The following is a 16937-nucleotide window of genomic DNA, read 5'->3' as shown; positions in this document are numbered from 1 at the left end:
CACATTCCTCTTATTTTTATAAAGTAATGTAAAATACTTATTTTTATAAAGTAATGTAAAATACTCATTTTTAATGCTCCGTAAACCTAGTGTCTGGGCATACTTTCAGCCAGCTTTGCAGCGTAGGAGACAGGAAGAGATCTCCATATTTCTCGAATACGGCGAACTAGCGTCTTCAATTTTAAAATACGCTTTCCTCGGAGTTTGTACTTCGTGAGAGACCAAACATTTTCTTCATTTTCTTTCGTACACGGCACTCATCTCGAAATGACTTGAACTTCTCAGTGACAGAAACAATACTAAGAGGAATTGGGGCTATTGCGTATTAGAGGAGACACTGTATGTTTGGACTGGCACAATCTTTCCTGTATTGGGTATCAAATTTCGCGGATATCGCGTCCACGCTCTTGTGGAACAGACTGTAGTTCTAGGAACAGGTGGGGATAGCGTGTGACTGCTAATCGGTCGGTGCGCGTGCGTATCCGCTCCAAGTATAATTTCCCTTTCGTCCCAGCAAGTCCCAGGGTCTTGGGTAACCGATGTCCCTGCTGCTGGAAGAAGTGGAAAAACGTAGGGGCTCGGTACTCACCGGGGTATCCTTCTGGGATCACGATTTCCGGTCCAACTTTAACGTCGTGACGGTAACGGTGCATCAGCAGGGTGGCCGTGACTCTGAGCGACCGTTGCTGTTGTTTGTACAAGAGTATCGGTCTGCCGCCGGCGCCTTCCACCCTGACCACCCTCGGCAACGAGAATCTGTCCAGGAACTCGCGAAGCGGCATAAACCCGCCACCAGAGTTCGCTGCCTCCGCGGTCGCCTCCCGGGAGCTCGGCAACGAGTCGTCGCCTGTCCCGGTGACTTCACCACTCGACAGTGTCGAAAATTCACCACTCGACGACATCGTCACACACAGGCCTTTTCACGGTCCCATAGACACCGGATTCACGGACGTCGACGGCGAACGACGGTGTGACGACGGCTGGCGCGTTTCACCGCGGATGTCGTTTCGTCCTGGAAAAGAAGAAGGACGTTAGGAAACTTGAACCGAGTCTCTTCTACACTGCCAGACGAAAAGATACCGCGTCTTGCATTTTTTAGATCTCACACTCGATCTGCCTCGTGTACTGTGCGAGCCGCACAGGAAGTGTCGTGAAAGAAACGCGGGGTTGATTGGTCAGGACGGGAGGGGCACGCCTCTAGCTGCTCTATTGGCTAAAGCCGGTTGCACGTACTATGCAGCGTGTGACGTCAAAGTCTCGGGATTGGACTACTGGAGCGCCAACGGTGGGGATGGGCGGGGCGAGCGAGTGCCTTTGCGTTCGGACAGTATTGTCTGTGCCTGACAAGAAGTATCGCGGTACGGCGGAGGAGCAAGGTCATTGTCGGCAGATCAGGGGAACCGACTCGAATAGAGGGGAATACAGGTACCCTCTTTCCACCAGTACCAGCTGACATCGTGACGCATGCGCGACAGATGAAACGCGTCACGTGACCGGGCCGCGGCGGAAGAGTGGGGGAATAGCGCCGTAGAGGGGGAAGGGTAGAGTGGGAGTCCCCCAATATCTCCGCCTATCGCCACCGTTGACGTCACGCGCTACATAGTATGCGTGATCGTTTCAGCCAATAGAGCAGCTGGAGGCGTGCCCTTTCCATTCGATCCAATCAGCCCCTCATTCCTTTCGCGGGACTTCTTGCGAGGCACGCATAGTACTATTCTGCTTAACCGTTTTCTCAATAGTTAGAACTATGGCAAATAGACTTACTATCGCAGTACAACCTCGATTATTTGTACTGATCGATGGAACATTTGCATTTATTCAACAAATTTACCTCTTTGCGTGTATACTATTTAACACTAAACCTACCGCGGCTGGTCATTAAAAAATGGCTAGATGGACAGATACATTAGTACTATTTTTATGAAGTAATGTAAAATAGTCACTGTTCGTTTAGAAATTTCGCGTTGACCTCGACCAACGAGCGATAATCCTATGATTACCGACAGAAGGCTCGATGTTCGATGACACAAATCGTTCTATAATAAGGACATTATGGTGTACGTGAAGTTCCAGGTTTCCAACTAGCAGAGCTTCCTGAATTACGTTGATATTTCTTCGTAAATCATAGTGTTCTCGTAGAAATCTCGTCCAGTGTGGTAGATTGAGGATATTAGTGAACGGCAACGTAAATTTACTAATATTATGAGTGAAATGTGATGGAGAGTCGAAAGAAAGCTTAGATTCTTGAAGGAAATATGTTAGAGGCAGGTGCAATTGATGCTAGAGACTGCATGCACGTGCATGCGTGGATCACGTAATAAGGTCGAAAAAAGAGAGAGAGAGAGCGTGCAGATCTAGCTCTGACAAGACACAGAAACGACTAATTACGACATGCGTATAATTAGCGGATGAGAAACGAGAATCAAGTCTTTTCATTAAAATTTTCATTAAAAATATTTATCACTGAAAATAAATTTAAACATCGGACATTTCCAGCCTAATGCAGTGAATTCTCGATAATTCCGTGACGTTTATCGTTCAGGCCTTGGCGACATATAGAGAGAAATCACTGTATTTAGGTAACAGAGCACACACACACTTATTCTTAACAATTTTTACTTAGAATCACTATACAGTGAATTCTCGATATATGTCAATAACACGGGTTTTGCCAACGACATATATCGTCCAGGAGATATATATTCTAGAGATACAGTGAATTCTCGATTTATCTCGATATATCTCGAGCTTTGCGGCCCCTCACGAGGTATACCCCGCGATAGTGGGGATAATTCCGTGACATTTATCATCCAGGTTTTGGCGACATATACAGAGAACGCAATGTATTATATTTGCTGATATTTTAGGTCCAACCGATTAGGTCGAAACTAGATCAATCTTCTCTAATAAATTATTCTGTACGAATTCATGTGGACTTACTCTTCAGGAACATATCTATTATGCGAACGCAGGACTTGACGTATTACTTTTTGTCCGATTCAGTGAAAAGCGCGTCAACTTGACACGAGGGAAGAAAACGAGCGTGTCCACGGGCGCGCAAATCGCGTGTAACCGATCGTGCAATCCAGAAATTCGTTCGTTGCACTCGATTACAGTCGTCTCTGGAAACGAAAGAGTTAAACGGTGAAAATGGCCCCTCGCGCATGGGACTCGCGCGGCCAATAAATCATACGGGCGAAGAGCGTTACGCGCTGAATAATATCAGAGATGAGAGAGAATAGTGTATAGAACGAGGCCCTTTCTGCCGATGGAATTCGTTATTCCGCGAAGCGTGGCAGCCTTGACAGTGATTCGCCGCCGGCAGAGTGTGCCTCTCCGCTAACGAGTGATTATACTCCGGAGCGGCTTGACGATGATGGTGATGATGATGAATTTATGACGATGATTATCTCCCGTGGCGTACCGCTGTGTCGCCACCGGTGTTTGTCTTTCAGACGAGGAGGCACCGGCCTGAAAAAACGGCCACGGAATGATGGAATGAGTCTGGTTCGCGGTTGGTTAAGGATTGTTCTTGCGAACGGTGTTGACACGCAGCGGCTCGCTGACAAATTAACGGTAATTGATTGGAACGGCCGAGTATCGATCCCCGCGAGTACCCGATTTACGCGAAACTGCATTTTTCCAATAATCTGTTGTTAGCTGTGGACGTTAGTTTTTATCCACTTGTGGGGCACAAGCGAAATTTCTATTGGCGATGAGTAAGGGTATGCGGGTTCCCGAGCCACGGGTCGGATCGGGCCGGGTCGGGCCGGGATCCCGAAAGTTTGTAAAATTAGATCAGAAGGTCAAACTCGTGTGCTTACAAACTTCTGGGACCCTACAGTGATTTCTCTATATATGTCGCCGAGACCTGAATGATAAATGTCGTGGAATTGTTCCCATTACAACGGGGTATACCCCGTGAGGAGCCTCAGAGGTCGAGAGGCCTCGGTAAACATAACACGGCTCGAGTCTCCTGTACGATACACGACGCTGGCAAGAACCGTGTTGTTGACAGATATCGAGAATTCACTGTATTTTCCATCGGCTTGAAACTACGGGAATCGCGTATAAAGCAACACCTACCCTTATCTTCTCCTATTACATAGATCATACATTTAGATAATGTGCCTTTCTATTTACTTTTTCACCTGTTCCTTTAATAGGCAATAAAATGCCCCAATGTTGTTCGTAAAATCGCGGTTTGCAACACGCGAGGATCGAAGGTAACGATAATGCGAATTATCCGCGATCCGTCTTCACACTTTGTAACATTTCTCCGGCGATCTATTCTAATCTTGATTGCAAGCCCCGTTCAACATCTGCCGTTCCGTGAAAGCAAATTAAGAAGCGTCTTCTCGTCGTATCCGATCGAATCTGCGCGCATCGTTCCCCTGGCGCACTAACAAAAGCGTTTCAAACTACCGGTGCGTAGCCGCTTTTCCCGAGTCACGATTAAGCTCCATCATCGTCTAATTGATCTAAATTAAATTCTAATAATCCCGGCGCTAATGCGAACGGCTTAGGAACGGGCCAGGGGCTTCGAACGTGAAAAACGCGGTTCCCTAGGTGACTTGCACCTGTACCGCAGCCTCGGTTCGTCCGAATGCAACATCGGCCGAGCATCGCATACGAATGACAAGAATTAATATTCCAGCTGCGTAAGATATGATGTGCGGAGACTCCGGGGGCATTATCCACGGTTCCGGTCATGAATACGCATGACCGGCCACTCTTTTTCTGTTGGTTCACCCGTAAAACCCGAGACGGGGTCGCGTTGACTCCGCCTTCGATCCTCTCATTTGGAACTCGTGTAATTGCCCGCAATAATGGTCCTTGTATTGCCTCGCGGGGCTAAGATCACCCCCCTCACCCCCCGTCAATACAACAAGGATTGGAACACGTTCACTTTTCAGATTTTACTGCGCGATGGTCCTTGGACGCGAGCCGTACCCGCACGAAAATGGCGCCGGCTTTGTTCTACACGTATCACGATTCGGTATGCCGATTGGGTTCGGTCAAACATTTCGTATTCCGTTACGGGGATACGCGGTTAGGCTCCTGTCCTCGCATACGCGATCCGCTGTTTTAGAAACTTTGACCCTCGAGACGGCGCTGCTCTCGGCTACCGCGTCTTCTGTTCCTCCATTCTTTTGTCTCTCTGGCAGCTTCAGCTTCGGTAGGAAGCAATTAATCCTTAGGTCCTTGCGGGACAAAAAATTGTATTCATTGGAAGATACAGGTGTTGCCAGATGAGGGGAGGGAGCACGAATCGAGGGGAAACAGTTACCCTCTCTCTGGTAGTACCGGAGCATGCGCGGCGGAGATGGAACGGCGTCACGTGACCCGGCCCGCGGCGGAAGCGTGGGGGTAGCGCGGTAGAAGGGGAAATTAGAGTGGGGGAACAAGTCTTGATCTGACAATTCTGGCAGTGTTGCCAGATGAGGGGAGGGAGCACGAATCGAGGGGAAACGGTTACCCTCTCTCTGCCAGTACCGGATCAAGCGCGGCGGAGACAAAACGGCGTCACGTGACCCGGCCCTCGGCGGAAGCGTGGGGGGTAGCGCGGTAGAAGGGGAAATTAGAGTGGGGGAACAAGTCTTGATCTGGCGACACTGACAGTGACACTCATTAATATTCGGACACTCTTAACACTGGGTTTACGGGACCCGTCAAAATGACGGGTTCTAAAATTGTTAATTGAAAATTATTACGATTCTAAGGATGCGTACATGACAAATTACTTAGCAAATTTATTTCTTTGGGGATATATTATTTTACAAATGTGGGTAGCATGTTCTTGTTGTTTTTTTAAAGTAATGCAAAATAGTCTAGTGCTCCGTGAACCTAGTGTTAAAACGTCGATAACTTGTTCAGTATTTGGACGGTTTGGATCTTTTTTTTTCGAAGTCAGAACAATTGGTTTGCTACAGAAACGTGAAAAAATGTTTTCGAACGAAATTGCAACTGGTCGGAATCGCAGGGCAGAAGCTAGAAGTTGTGTTTTGCAACTTTGTTATGTGGGCTCACATTGACAATTTAGAAAGTACGTTTTTCAGATCCGTATCGATGTACGACGAGCGATACGATTCGTCCTGGCGTTTGAAATTGAGGATTGGCAATCGTCCGCGGTCGAATAAAAGAGCGATCAAGAAAAAGGAAGGTTTCCGCAGCTGGCGCGTGATATATCGGGTCGAGTGAAAGTTTCGGATTTAGCAATTTGCCCGTTAGCAACCGCGCACCGGGGCTGGAAACGGTCGATGCGTTCCGCGAGACGGTGCGGTATTCCGCCTTGTCCCTGACGTAATTTCACGCGGAACGCGTCCGCGCGGAGAGCCACGCGGAACGGCTCGAACGGATTTAATTAAGCGCAGGAAAGTCGGCAAGCCGCGCGTCTTACTTTCTTGCGGATCGCGATTGTAATTAACGAGCACGCGGCGAGAAAGAAAACGGTAATATTATTTTCAGTGCTGAAGCCGCCTCTGAATTTATGATTCCGATGCGTTTGCGATATTTTTCAACGGGTTCCGTGAGAACGAAGCCACCGTCGCGTCGCGTCGCGTCGCGTCGCGTCGCGTCAGGACGCCTTTTAATCGGATCGATCGTCTCGCGAGCGTGCACAACCGTGTTCCACGGATTCTTTCGAACACGCTGCTCTGTCAGCAGAGGGTAACATACGGTTTCGAACAGTATATCGTGCACCGGCTGTTTTACTTTCGATCATGCGCACTTCGAAGATCAAGTGTTCTCCGGTATCGGAATAAACATTCTAACAAAATTTTTGTTTGAGCTTGTACTGGGTGTATACAGTCAAATCTGTTTTTGTGCGGTAGATAGGGACAGCATAACAGAAACCGCACAAAAAAAATATTCAGAAACTTATAAATAGCTATAACGAATAATTTTCTACAACATATTAAAAAAAAGTCTCACTTAGAAAATATGTCAAAGATTTACGAAATAGCGAGAAAGTGCTTTCCAAACAAAATAAACGATTAAATTACACATGGAAACATTTTTAGAAAATTTTATTTCTCATTTTAAACATGGAGAAATTTTCAAAACGCGCATCTTCTTGTGATGAGAACATTACAAGGGTGTTATAATGCCAACGGTGTTGGCATTCATATGTCGCACAAAAAAAGCCTAGAAAAGGACCGCACAAAAACAGGTTTGACTGTATTGTTGGGATTGCCTCCATGTTATATCACTGCGCATGCGTTGCCTTTTTGTTTTTCTTCATCGCTACGAGGGGAGGTAGCACGAGTTGAGGGGAAAAAGTTACCCTCTCTCTGCCGGTACCGGGTTAGTCACGTGACATTGCGACGCATGCGCGCCAGAGACGAAACGCGTGGCCGTGGCGGAAGCGTGGGGGGTAGCGCCTATGCCGGAGTCATTTCTGACCCGCGCCGATATTTCACTACAGTTTTCTTTCGATATAAGGCCATGGATTGGGACTGGCTTTCGTCGTATTTCGGATGAAGAAGAGGAAGTAGGGATAGCGATTTTCTTATTTCGAAATAAAAAGCGTCGTCTTCCATTTAAAAATGTTGAAAGAAAAACTCATTATAATGAAATAATATAGATAATAATCTATTAATCACAATCGAATAATTAGTATCGTAATTACATTACTATAAGCGTTAATCAAGCAATTGTTCTACCCCGAAGCAGGCAAACGTACTTGAAACGGATACAAAGTTGCTTCCACTATAGCATAATCATGAGAAACAGGCACGTTAAAAGGAAAGAGGAGTCGATTGTTGCTTAACCAAGGACGTTCGCACGTCCTCCTGAAGGAGGATGCAATAACGGGTCAAACGTTCGAAGTTTAGAATATAAAAAAGGTATAACGCAGTAAAAGCGATGTTATGAAAGTGGCGATATTTTCAATTTTTAAAGTAATAAACTCTACTTAGAGAACAGATTACTAGATTAATGGTTTACTATTAAGGGAATATTTATTTTTCTCAAACACGTTTATGGAAAATATATACTAAAAAAAAAATTACAAAACATTTTTTAGAAATGAGAGGACGTATTCTCAGTTAAACCAACAGCATATGCAAATTTAATAATTAGTTATCTCAATAAGGAGGTGAAATCATTTATTATTTTATTTGATCAATATACACTGGAGAGCAAAACTGAGTCCACGCTATTTGAAACAACATAACTGTTTTAAAATTAGTATATAATAACAATTATTTATTAGTTAGTAATTTTTTTATCTGAGCCTGTATTGAAAAATGAGAAAAATTGCCGTTTTTTACGATTTTCGACTTATTACAAAATTTGTGAAATTTTCAGCATGGATATAATTTATTCGAGTGAATAAAACCCGTTTGAAAATTTTAATACAGGCTCAGACAAAAAAGTTGGAAAAATCAATTTTTACTACTTCTTTCGCGATTCCGACTAATTCAAATTTTTTTCAAAAATTGTGTTCGCCTCGTCTAATAAACTAATCCTTCTAACTTCTCAATAACATTCAAGGCTTTTGATCTAATTTTAAAAAAGTTATGTTGTTTCAAATACTGTGGACTCAGTTTTGCTCTCCAGTGTAGTCAAACTATAAAATTATTTGAAGATAAATTTTTTATATTTTTCGTAAGATAAAAATAATAAAGTATTTCAAATAATTCATTACAAAATGTGCCCATCTCTGACTAGATTTTCTAGCAATGACTATAACCGTTTAGCCCAGCTCGGAAGGACATACTCCGATTTGAAGGGTGTTCGAACAACTATCACGAGTATCACTGTATCCCCCGGCATGCCTTTCGGGTTCAAGCTAGCGGGAATACGAGCGCTCGAACCGCGTTGAAATTTGTGCTTGTCATGCCCGAGATTTTACGGCGGATATAATACTCGAAACATAACGGATTCAAAGATGCACTACATCACATCGGTCGCCAAGCGTTAATCGTGGGAGAGCGGCCGTCCTCGTGTAATTAATTTCTTTCGTGCTCCATGGCAATTTCGCCGGGGTAGCTCGGCGCGCGCCGGCGATTACGCGCGTTACAGATGACAGACGCCAGCCGATTACACCGGTCCGGACAATACCAAAAAAGGAACGTGGCGGAAAGTGAAATGGCTCGCAGGCCGATTTTGCGAGAACGAAAGTGTTTCGAAAGTTTCGCCGATCGGAACCGGCCGCCTGAACAGAAAAACTTCTTTGTCCGATAGAAATTCAGTCCAATTAATTTCGTGCATTGACCCCCTCAAAAACTTCGATTGATTCAATAACGAATACAGTGATTTCTCTATATATGTCACGAGGACCTGGATGATAAATGTCGCGGCATTATCCCCACTACCGCGGGGTATACCCCGTGAGAGACCTTGAACGCCGAGGAGTGTAAACTTTACACGGCTCGGATATGTCTCCTGGACGATCCATGTCGCTGGCAAGACCCGTGTTGTTGACATATATCGAGAATTCACTGTACTTCAGTCAAGAATCTTAAATAGCTGAGAATTTAAACATTCTTACTATATTTTTTATTTGTGATTTCAATCCTGTTGAAATCTAATATCGTTGTCATCGTCTTGGCATATTTCTTAATGTTTGAATTAATATTCAATTTTTTTTTCTTCTAACTTGCAATTTACCCAAAATGATTATTTTAGGTATTCCCAACAGTCACAGTGCAACGTAGAAACACTTGAAACGATTCTCATAATTCATATATTCATCCAATTATTAAAATTTTTATGCAAACAAGGTACATCAAAAGCCATTATTATTACCCAATTTGAGCATATGACCGTGTTAACACTAAACCTACCACGGTGGGTAAAATAACTTTTTTTAAGGACCGCTCATTTTGACCACGCACGGTAGGAACAGGTATACAAGAAGTGTCGGTAGGTTTAGTGTTAATGAAAAGACTTGCTTGGTATAATAATACATCTCGCATTTCTTGAGAAAGGTTGTAAGTGTTCAAATATGTGTACAGCAGTGTATGTAAATGCGGAGAACATTTGTATTATAATTTCGCCATAATAGGTTCCAGTTTTGCTCGCATAATGTGCCCATATCCGATATGCCCTAATGATGTTGCTACACTTTCATAACATAAAATATTAAGGAACTTTCAAAGTAGCCAAATATCATTACGCGGTGCATGGATCGAGAATTTTTACAGAATTTATAATTCAGAAAAATATTCAATATGTAGTAAAATGCAAAGTCGATGAGAACTCGGCGCAATTTTAGCTTCCTCAGCCTGCCGAAGCGGGAAATTTAAAGTTCCTTTTGGCAGGTGGCAATCAAAAATCAAGATTACAGGTTTTTACATAAACAATATATCTTGAAAATATTCATCCAAATGCATTAGTCTTCTCTTTAAGTATTGACACTATTATTTCATTAAAATTCGTTTAAAAATCTACAGATGCAAGTTGCAACTCAACGACATTTTTAAAAATAACAATAACAAGACAGATTCACAGATTCGCTATTTCAAGGACGTGTTAATCAGACTGGACAGTTCATAGAATGAGTGTCATTTTTTTATTGCGATGTTATCAATAACTTCCGGTGCATTAAGGTCAAATATAATTCACAAAAACGGCAGAGAAGCTGCATCGAAGTTCTCTGTCCGCGAACCGCGTAATGGCTTTGCTTGTTTCTATAACAATATGTCGGCCGAACGCAAAAACTTATCATTGCATCTAGTGTTATTACGAGTATAGAAAAATCCTTATGTATAAGATAAGTCTGATGTTTGAAAGTGCAACGTGTCCGCGATAAACAGTCGGTCATTTGCATATTAATGCCCAAAGAAAAAGCGAAATCCTGCGCCGGCCGGTATACACGCTTTTACACATTGGCGAGCCGGCCATTTTTCCAGACTACCTTGGCCTCGCTCCACAGGACTAGAAAATTCAAAATAAACTCGTCAACAGGCTGTGATAAAGTGTTATCCTCGTAAAAGTGCAAACTTCACTGTACGAGGCGGTTCTCGTAAAGGACGAGTTAACTCGTTCTACCCGGTGGAGAAGTTAAAAGCCGTCGTGCAACATTTTTGCTGTACGTGCACGTAGACACGCACGCGCACACAAGCCCCGGCCCTCGGACACTTGTTTGCTTTTCTTTTACCAACGAGCATCGCTAATTTTTCACCGTGTCCCTGCCGTCATAATGGATGCCTTTAATAACTCCCTTCACTTATCCTTATTAATAGCCCTCTATTTTATGTCCTGTTAAATATCTAATTTCCATTTTTCTCTCGCCACGCTCGCTCGCGTCCGCGACAATCGCATTCGTCTCGCGAAAAAACCTGAAAAGTCCTCGGGTGGTGGGAGGTGGGTCCATCTTGACCCAACATTACAAACGTTAAAATTATTGCCTATTTATGTCGTGTCGAATAAGAAGTAAATAAATTTAATAAATAGATTTCTCTGTATATGTCGCCAAGATCTGGATGATAAATGTCGCGGAGTTATCCCCACTACTGCGGGATATACCCCGTGATGCTCGAGAGACCCGGAACATAACACGGCTCGGGTATGTCTCCTGGACGATACAAGACATATATCGAGAATTCACTGTATTCCTGATCAGAGCTGCCAATTTTAGACAGTTTATGGGATCGAAAATGGTCAGGTGAAGGTCAAGTGTTTCCAAAAGTTTGCATGGGAATAGATGATATACAAAAATAGGAAAAAATTTACGCCGTATTCTCAACTATTAGGTTATGTTGCTGCACACCTTCGAAAGTAGAGCAGATATTTTTTAATAAGTATAGTTCTCAGAGAAATCCGCAGCAGCATTTCGACACTTCCTCGGCACTTGAATTGAAATTGCGGAGTGTGTAAACCTAATTTCATGAGAAAGAATGCGAAATTGATGATGTGGTGCAACTCAACAGATAAAATGAATATTTTCACCAACAATTTTCGTCCTTTATATGTAATAACAATTATTACAGGTAATATCGTTACACATCAGTGTGGACGCAGCTTTACCCTGTGGAATTTTATATTGAATCTTTAGGAGCATATACTTAAAACGTTATTGATTTATAGAAAAGAATTTCAATTTTTCCGGCCAGTTACGCGAGTCGCCCCGCATAAATAATTACGTTGTGTCCTCGAACAATGAATCACGAATCTTCCCATACCCACGAATTACGCTATTTTTCTAGAACCGCAGGAGTCCCAGTTCAACCACGAGAGCCGCATCATTTTCCTTTTTCGTCACGAGCTGCGCCAATTTTTCTGCGGTCCCTAAACGAGCATGAAGCCCCAGAAATCTTTCTTCAACGACTATAGTTACACCAGATACTTGTTGCAGTCCTCGACTCTGCATCACGACCGCGAGGGTCACTTCAATTTTCCCGCAGCTCAAACACGCTAAGGCTGTTTTGATTGACCCAGTTACGTGGTTCATTATATATCGATATCGATATATCGATCCGCTCAGAGATTGCTTTATCAGAAAACCAACGCGAGCGTTTGCGAGTCGCCGTAACTGACCAAACACAATCCACTGATCTATTACCTTATCGACGTAACGTTCGATCATCTCCATAGAAAATATATTTTCCCGACTCCCGTTGAATTGCGGCTTGTGGTGGCTACCGACCACAGTTGGCCAAAGTATAATCCATTACGGGTTATTGACGACGATTAGGGTGCAAAGTAACTCGTTTGCCAGTTACATGTTATTTTCTTAATTTTTACCAGGAAGTATTTTTGTCTTGGAAAGGTGAAAACGCAAATAGAGTAGTATTCTTAATAGACTGCGATATGACTAATCCTCCTGTATGGAAACCGCTTCATATGAATCTCAGAACTAATACAAATCAGATCAAATTAAATTAAATTTGCCAAAAATGAAATTGCAATTTTTGCTCAGCGTTATAGACTCCATGCATTAGGGTTAGCAATCCCCATTTTTGTGTGGGTACCAATTACTGTGCATAATGAATATTATAAAAGATATTTTAGTGAAAAAAAATTTATACAGTGATTTCTCTATATATGTCGCCAAGGCCTGGACGATAAACGCCGCGGAATTATCCCCACTACGGGTATACCCCGTGAGGGGCCACGTACGCCGAGGAACATAACACGCCTCGGGTATGTCTCCTGGACGATATAAGACGCTGGCAAGACTCACGTAGTTGACATATATCGAGAATTCACTGTACCTCTTTTGTAATATTCACTATGCTTTAAAAATAAGTATAATTAATATAGGAACAGCAATTGGTACCCCCACTAAATCACTTTAAGAAACAGAAGTTAATTAATCCTCGAGCTATTTATTTTACAAATTAGATCAGAGTCGACGAAATTTGCCGTGTAATGCATTTTGCCATGCTGAGGATAAAGGTTTGGACGATGACTGTGAAAACTATTTGACACGAATACTCGTTCCACAATCGTTCAAATTCTAGGCGACTTTTCTTACACTTTCATTGGCATATGTAGGACAATGGCCGGGTCTAATGGCCTTCATGATACTTTTTACAGGAATCCACTATTTTTTCTCTCGAAATTTCTGATGACAAGCATAATTGCGGTCTACTTTTATGAATAACGAATCCCATTCGTGCTCGCGGATGACTTGCTTCCCGCGTAACCTCGAGGAAAGTATTGCGCCTCGTGGTCAGCAAGGGTGAAGTGACTTTCATCCAAAAATCTTGATCAGCTGTTTTGAATGTATGAGGAGAATTGTTCGCAAATGTTTTCGACTCGAATTTCTTTGTAAGTTTCGATTATTGTATAGCGTTCGTTTACAGTGCTATCCAAAATTTGCGTTGGTCTTAAGTAAGAGTTCCCGATTGTAAATGTAAAAGGTATCTTGCATTTAGAGAACATGTCCTAAAACCATTGCATAGGTGTTATTGAACAGCGTGCAGTGAACAGTGATGTAATTCGTATCACGTTCAATAGTCTAGCGATGCAATAAATATTTCTAGTAACATACATACTAGATTGCGCAATTAAGTGACTGGCGTGAGTTTTCATATAGATATCATAGCGTTTATGAGATCCTCGAGTGACTCTTATTGCAACATGCGGACGAATAAAGTAACACATAACAATTTCCTAGAAGAACACTCCAAAGCAATAGTTGAATAATAATAGATCCAAAACGGGTCATTGCATTTGCTGGTTCTAGCATCAACCTATTACGGATTACCAATTATCAACACTGGAAGATTATAATACTTTGACAATACAAACATGACGCCGAGTGGGCACCGACTATGGAGCTACAACAGGATGTCGAACACAAATTTTCTCAATTTTATAATAATATGTACTTTTGTGTAATTTCTCATTTCCACTTACAAAATATTTTGCGAATTTCTTTTCGAGCTGATCAACACTCCTGAATAAAACACGTTTTTAATGGCTCCCAACGGCTGCCATAAATCTTCCCAAAGAAGCACAGCGGTCAATCCATCTTTTCTGATTCCGGACTAGACTTTCGTCTCCTATCAGAATTTTTTTTTAGGGACGAACGATCAATATTTTAAAGGACGGTGATCAATTTATGTTTCACAGTCTCCGACCAACAGTGTCCAATAAAACAATCTCTTTTCATTAAACTTCTTTTTCGTGTTTCAGAGACGTGACTGTTTCTGGTCACTTGTAGATCCTGTTCCAGAGAATTAGCAAGCCTCTCTGAGCAACAGGGACGAACAAAACAAACTTTTCTTATTATTAGACTTTCATCTCCTACCGTAGGCTCTTTTTCAGATTATAAATAAATCATAATCAATTAACTTTTTACGAGCGACAGAATATTTTCATCAAACTTGAAAATACATTTATATTGCAATCTATTAAGCGAGCCAAACTTGTTTAGACTCCCTGTCGCATGTACATTCCGGTTCGACGAAAAGGAAAACTTCGACTATGCAAAATACGTTATAAAAAAGAAAAACAAGTCCATCTCCTATCAAAATATTTTCTAAAGGATAAATTGTTAATTCACGTTTCGGGAATAACTTTCCGGAACACGCAAAAAACATTCAAAACCCTGTCACACGTAAATCCTGTTCTTCAAGATTCCTGCTCAAAATACGTTCTTTACTCCCCGAGCAACAAACGCACGTACCAAGAAAATTACAAGACCAATTCGCCGTATTACAGCCTCTCATCACCCACCATCAACGAAACAATATCTTTTCCCCGTTTCAACAATACCATATCCCGCGAACCGTAAAAATCCCGAAGGACCGACCGATCCCAAGACGTACAACACCGATGATCACGCGGCGCTCAACAATCCCGATCCTCCCGAGTCTCGATCACCGGGACTGCCGTTCGTCTGCCGCTTAATCCTGTTAATCGAGGTCTTACAGAGTACCCGACGATGCAGGGGCCCGGGGTAGGTAGGTAGCACCTGCGTTCTCCATCGCGCACCCACCTTTCTCACTGTCGATGCTGCTCGGCAAAGGATACCTCAGGATCATCCACCGAACGTGTGAGTAGTAGCACGCACGCGGTTCACCTGCACCGAACTCGCGAGAACCATGACCACGAGATAGAGAGACGGAGAATGAGAGAATGAGAGAGAGAGAGAGAGAGAGAGAGAGAGAGAGAGAGAGAGAGAGAGAGAGAGAGAGAGAGAAAGAGAGAGGAGAGGTATCGAGCTTTCGTCGGACAAAAACTTTCACTGGCAAAAAAAAGAAGAGAGAGAGAGAGAGAGAAAGATAGAGAGTATCGTCGCCGAGTGTTCCCGAGCCGGTCGAAAACGGTCGATCGATCCCAGGCCGGTTGATCGACTAGAGAAACACCATCCGGAGGTTTTTCGTCGGGGATCAATCCGGAGGATCAATCCGGTGGATCGATCGAGGAGAGGACTCTCTCGAGCGCGACGATGGAGCGGCTCGACGCTCCGGACGAGATCGTGCGACTAAAGCTCGCGATCCGCGAGGACGCGCCGCGCCGAAGCGAAGCGCAACCGAGCCGAGTACCGTATCCCCACCTTTCGACCGGTTTAAATAAACTGTATCGCGCAGACTCACGGGCACACGAGCCCGCCAAGCCGAGGGATCTCCTTCGAGCCTGTGCCTGTGCCCGTACCTGACGATTGCCTGTGCCTGTGTGTGCCTTTTCTTTTCCACTCCCTTTCTATTCGCGACTTCCGGGGGCAGGAGAGGGATATACTCGCAGCAGGGATCCTCTTTTTCCCGCGCGCCGCGCCGCACCGCTTCCGGTTCCGGCCGAGATTTCCCGCTGCGTGCCCTCTTGCCACCGCTCTTCCGCCGATTTTCCTCTCGCCTGTAGATGCCGAGAGTTTAGGTGCGCTACGCTCCGCGGTATGCTTTGCAGCGATGCACCGCGAATGGGTAATACGAGATTGTAATTGCCGCGATCGGAGCCGCGTAATCACCGCGGCGCGGTGCAACAGCATTGCGTAAAGGGCGTTTGGGAATATCGCGGGATGGGTTCGGGGAGTGTTGGGAAAGCCTATTGTCTTCGGGACGATTTTACACTAGATCCGACGGACCTGTTCAAATGGCAAATTCCACATTTTTTAGTTTAGGGCAGAGTTGTGCAGAACTACTATTGGTTTACTCCAGGAATTGTAATTACAAAGTAATTGAATTACAATTAGAAAATATTTTTAGTACAATCAGAAAATATTCTGTAATTTAATTACATTAATTACGAATTACGATCAGACTCGTGCAGATTTACAATTGAATTACTCCAGGAATTATAATTACAAAGTAATTGAATTACATTGTAATTCAATTATATTGTAATTTATAATTCAGATCTTCGTTCAATTAAATTACAATGTAATTCGTAATTAAAACGAAGTACAATTACAAAATACTTTGTAATTAAATTACATTAATTACGAATTACGATCAGAATTGTGCAGATTTACAATTGAATTACTCCAGGAATTATAATTACAAAGTAATTGAAATACAATTAGAAAATATTTTTAGTAC

At 43.3% G+C, this 16937-nt stretch overlaps 1 protein-coding gene across 1 annotated transcript in view; it reads right to left on the bottom strand.

Moving 5' to 3' along the window:
* Window positions 1-15899, bottom strand: part of LOC143354276 (uncharacterized) — a 67750-nt gene extending 51851 nt beyond the window's left edge. The window contains exons 1-2 of the mRNA XM_076788237.1: window positions 15398-15899; window positions 590-1012 (exon numbers count right to left, since the gene is read on the bottom strand). Coding sequence (XP_076644352.1) covers window positions 590-902 — 313 coding nt within the window. The 5' untranslated portion in view covers window positions 903-1012; window positions 15398-15899. The remainder of the gene's footprint in view (window positions 1-589; window positions 1013-15397) is intronic.
* Between the last annotated feature and the right edge of the window lie 1038 nt (window positions 15900-16937).

This window comes from Halictus rubicundus, chromosome 5 (assembly GCF_050948215.1).
Source record: "Halictus rubicundus isolate RS-2024b chromosome 5, iyHalRubi1_principal, whole genome shotgun sequence".
In the NCBI taxonomy this organism is placed as follows: Eukaryota; Metazoa; Arthropoda; class Insecta; order Hymenoptera; family Halictidae; genus Halictus; species Halictus rubicundus.
Note: the sequence above shows the minus strand (reverse complement) of the source record. Positions and strands in the feature narration are given on the sequence as shown.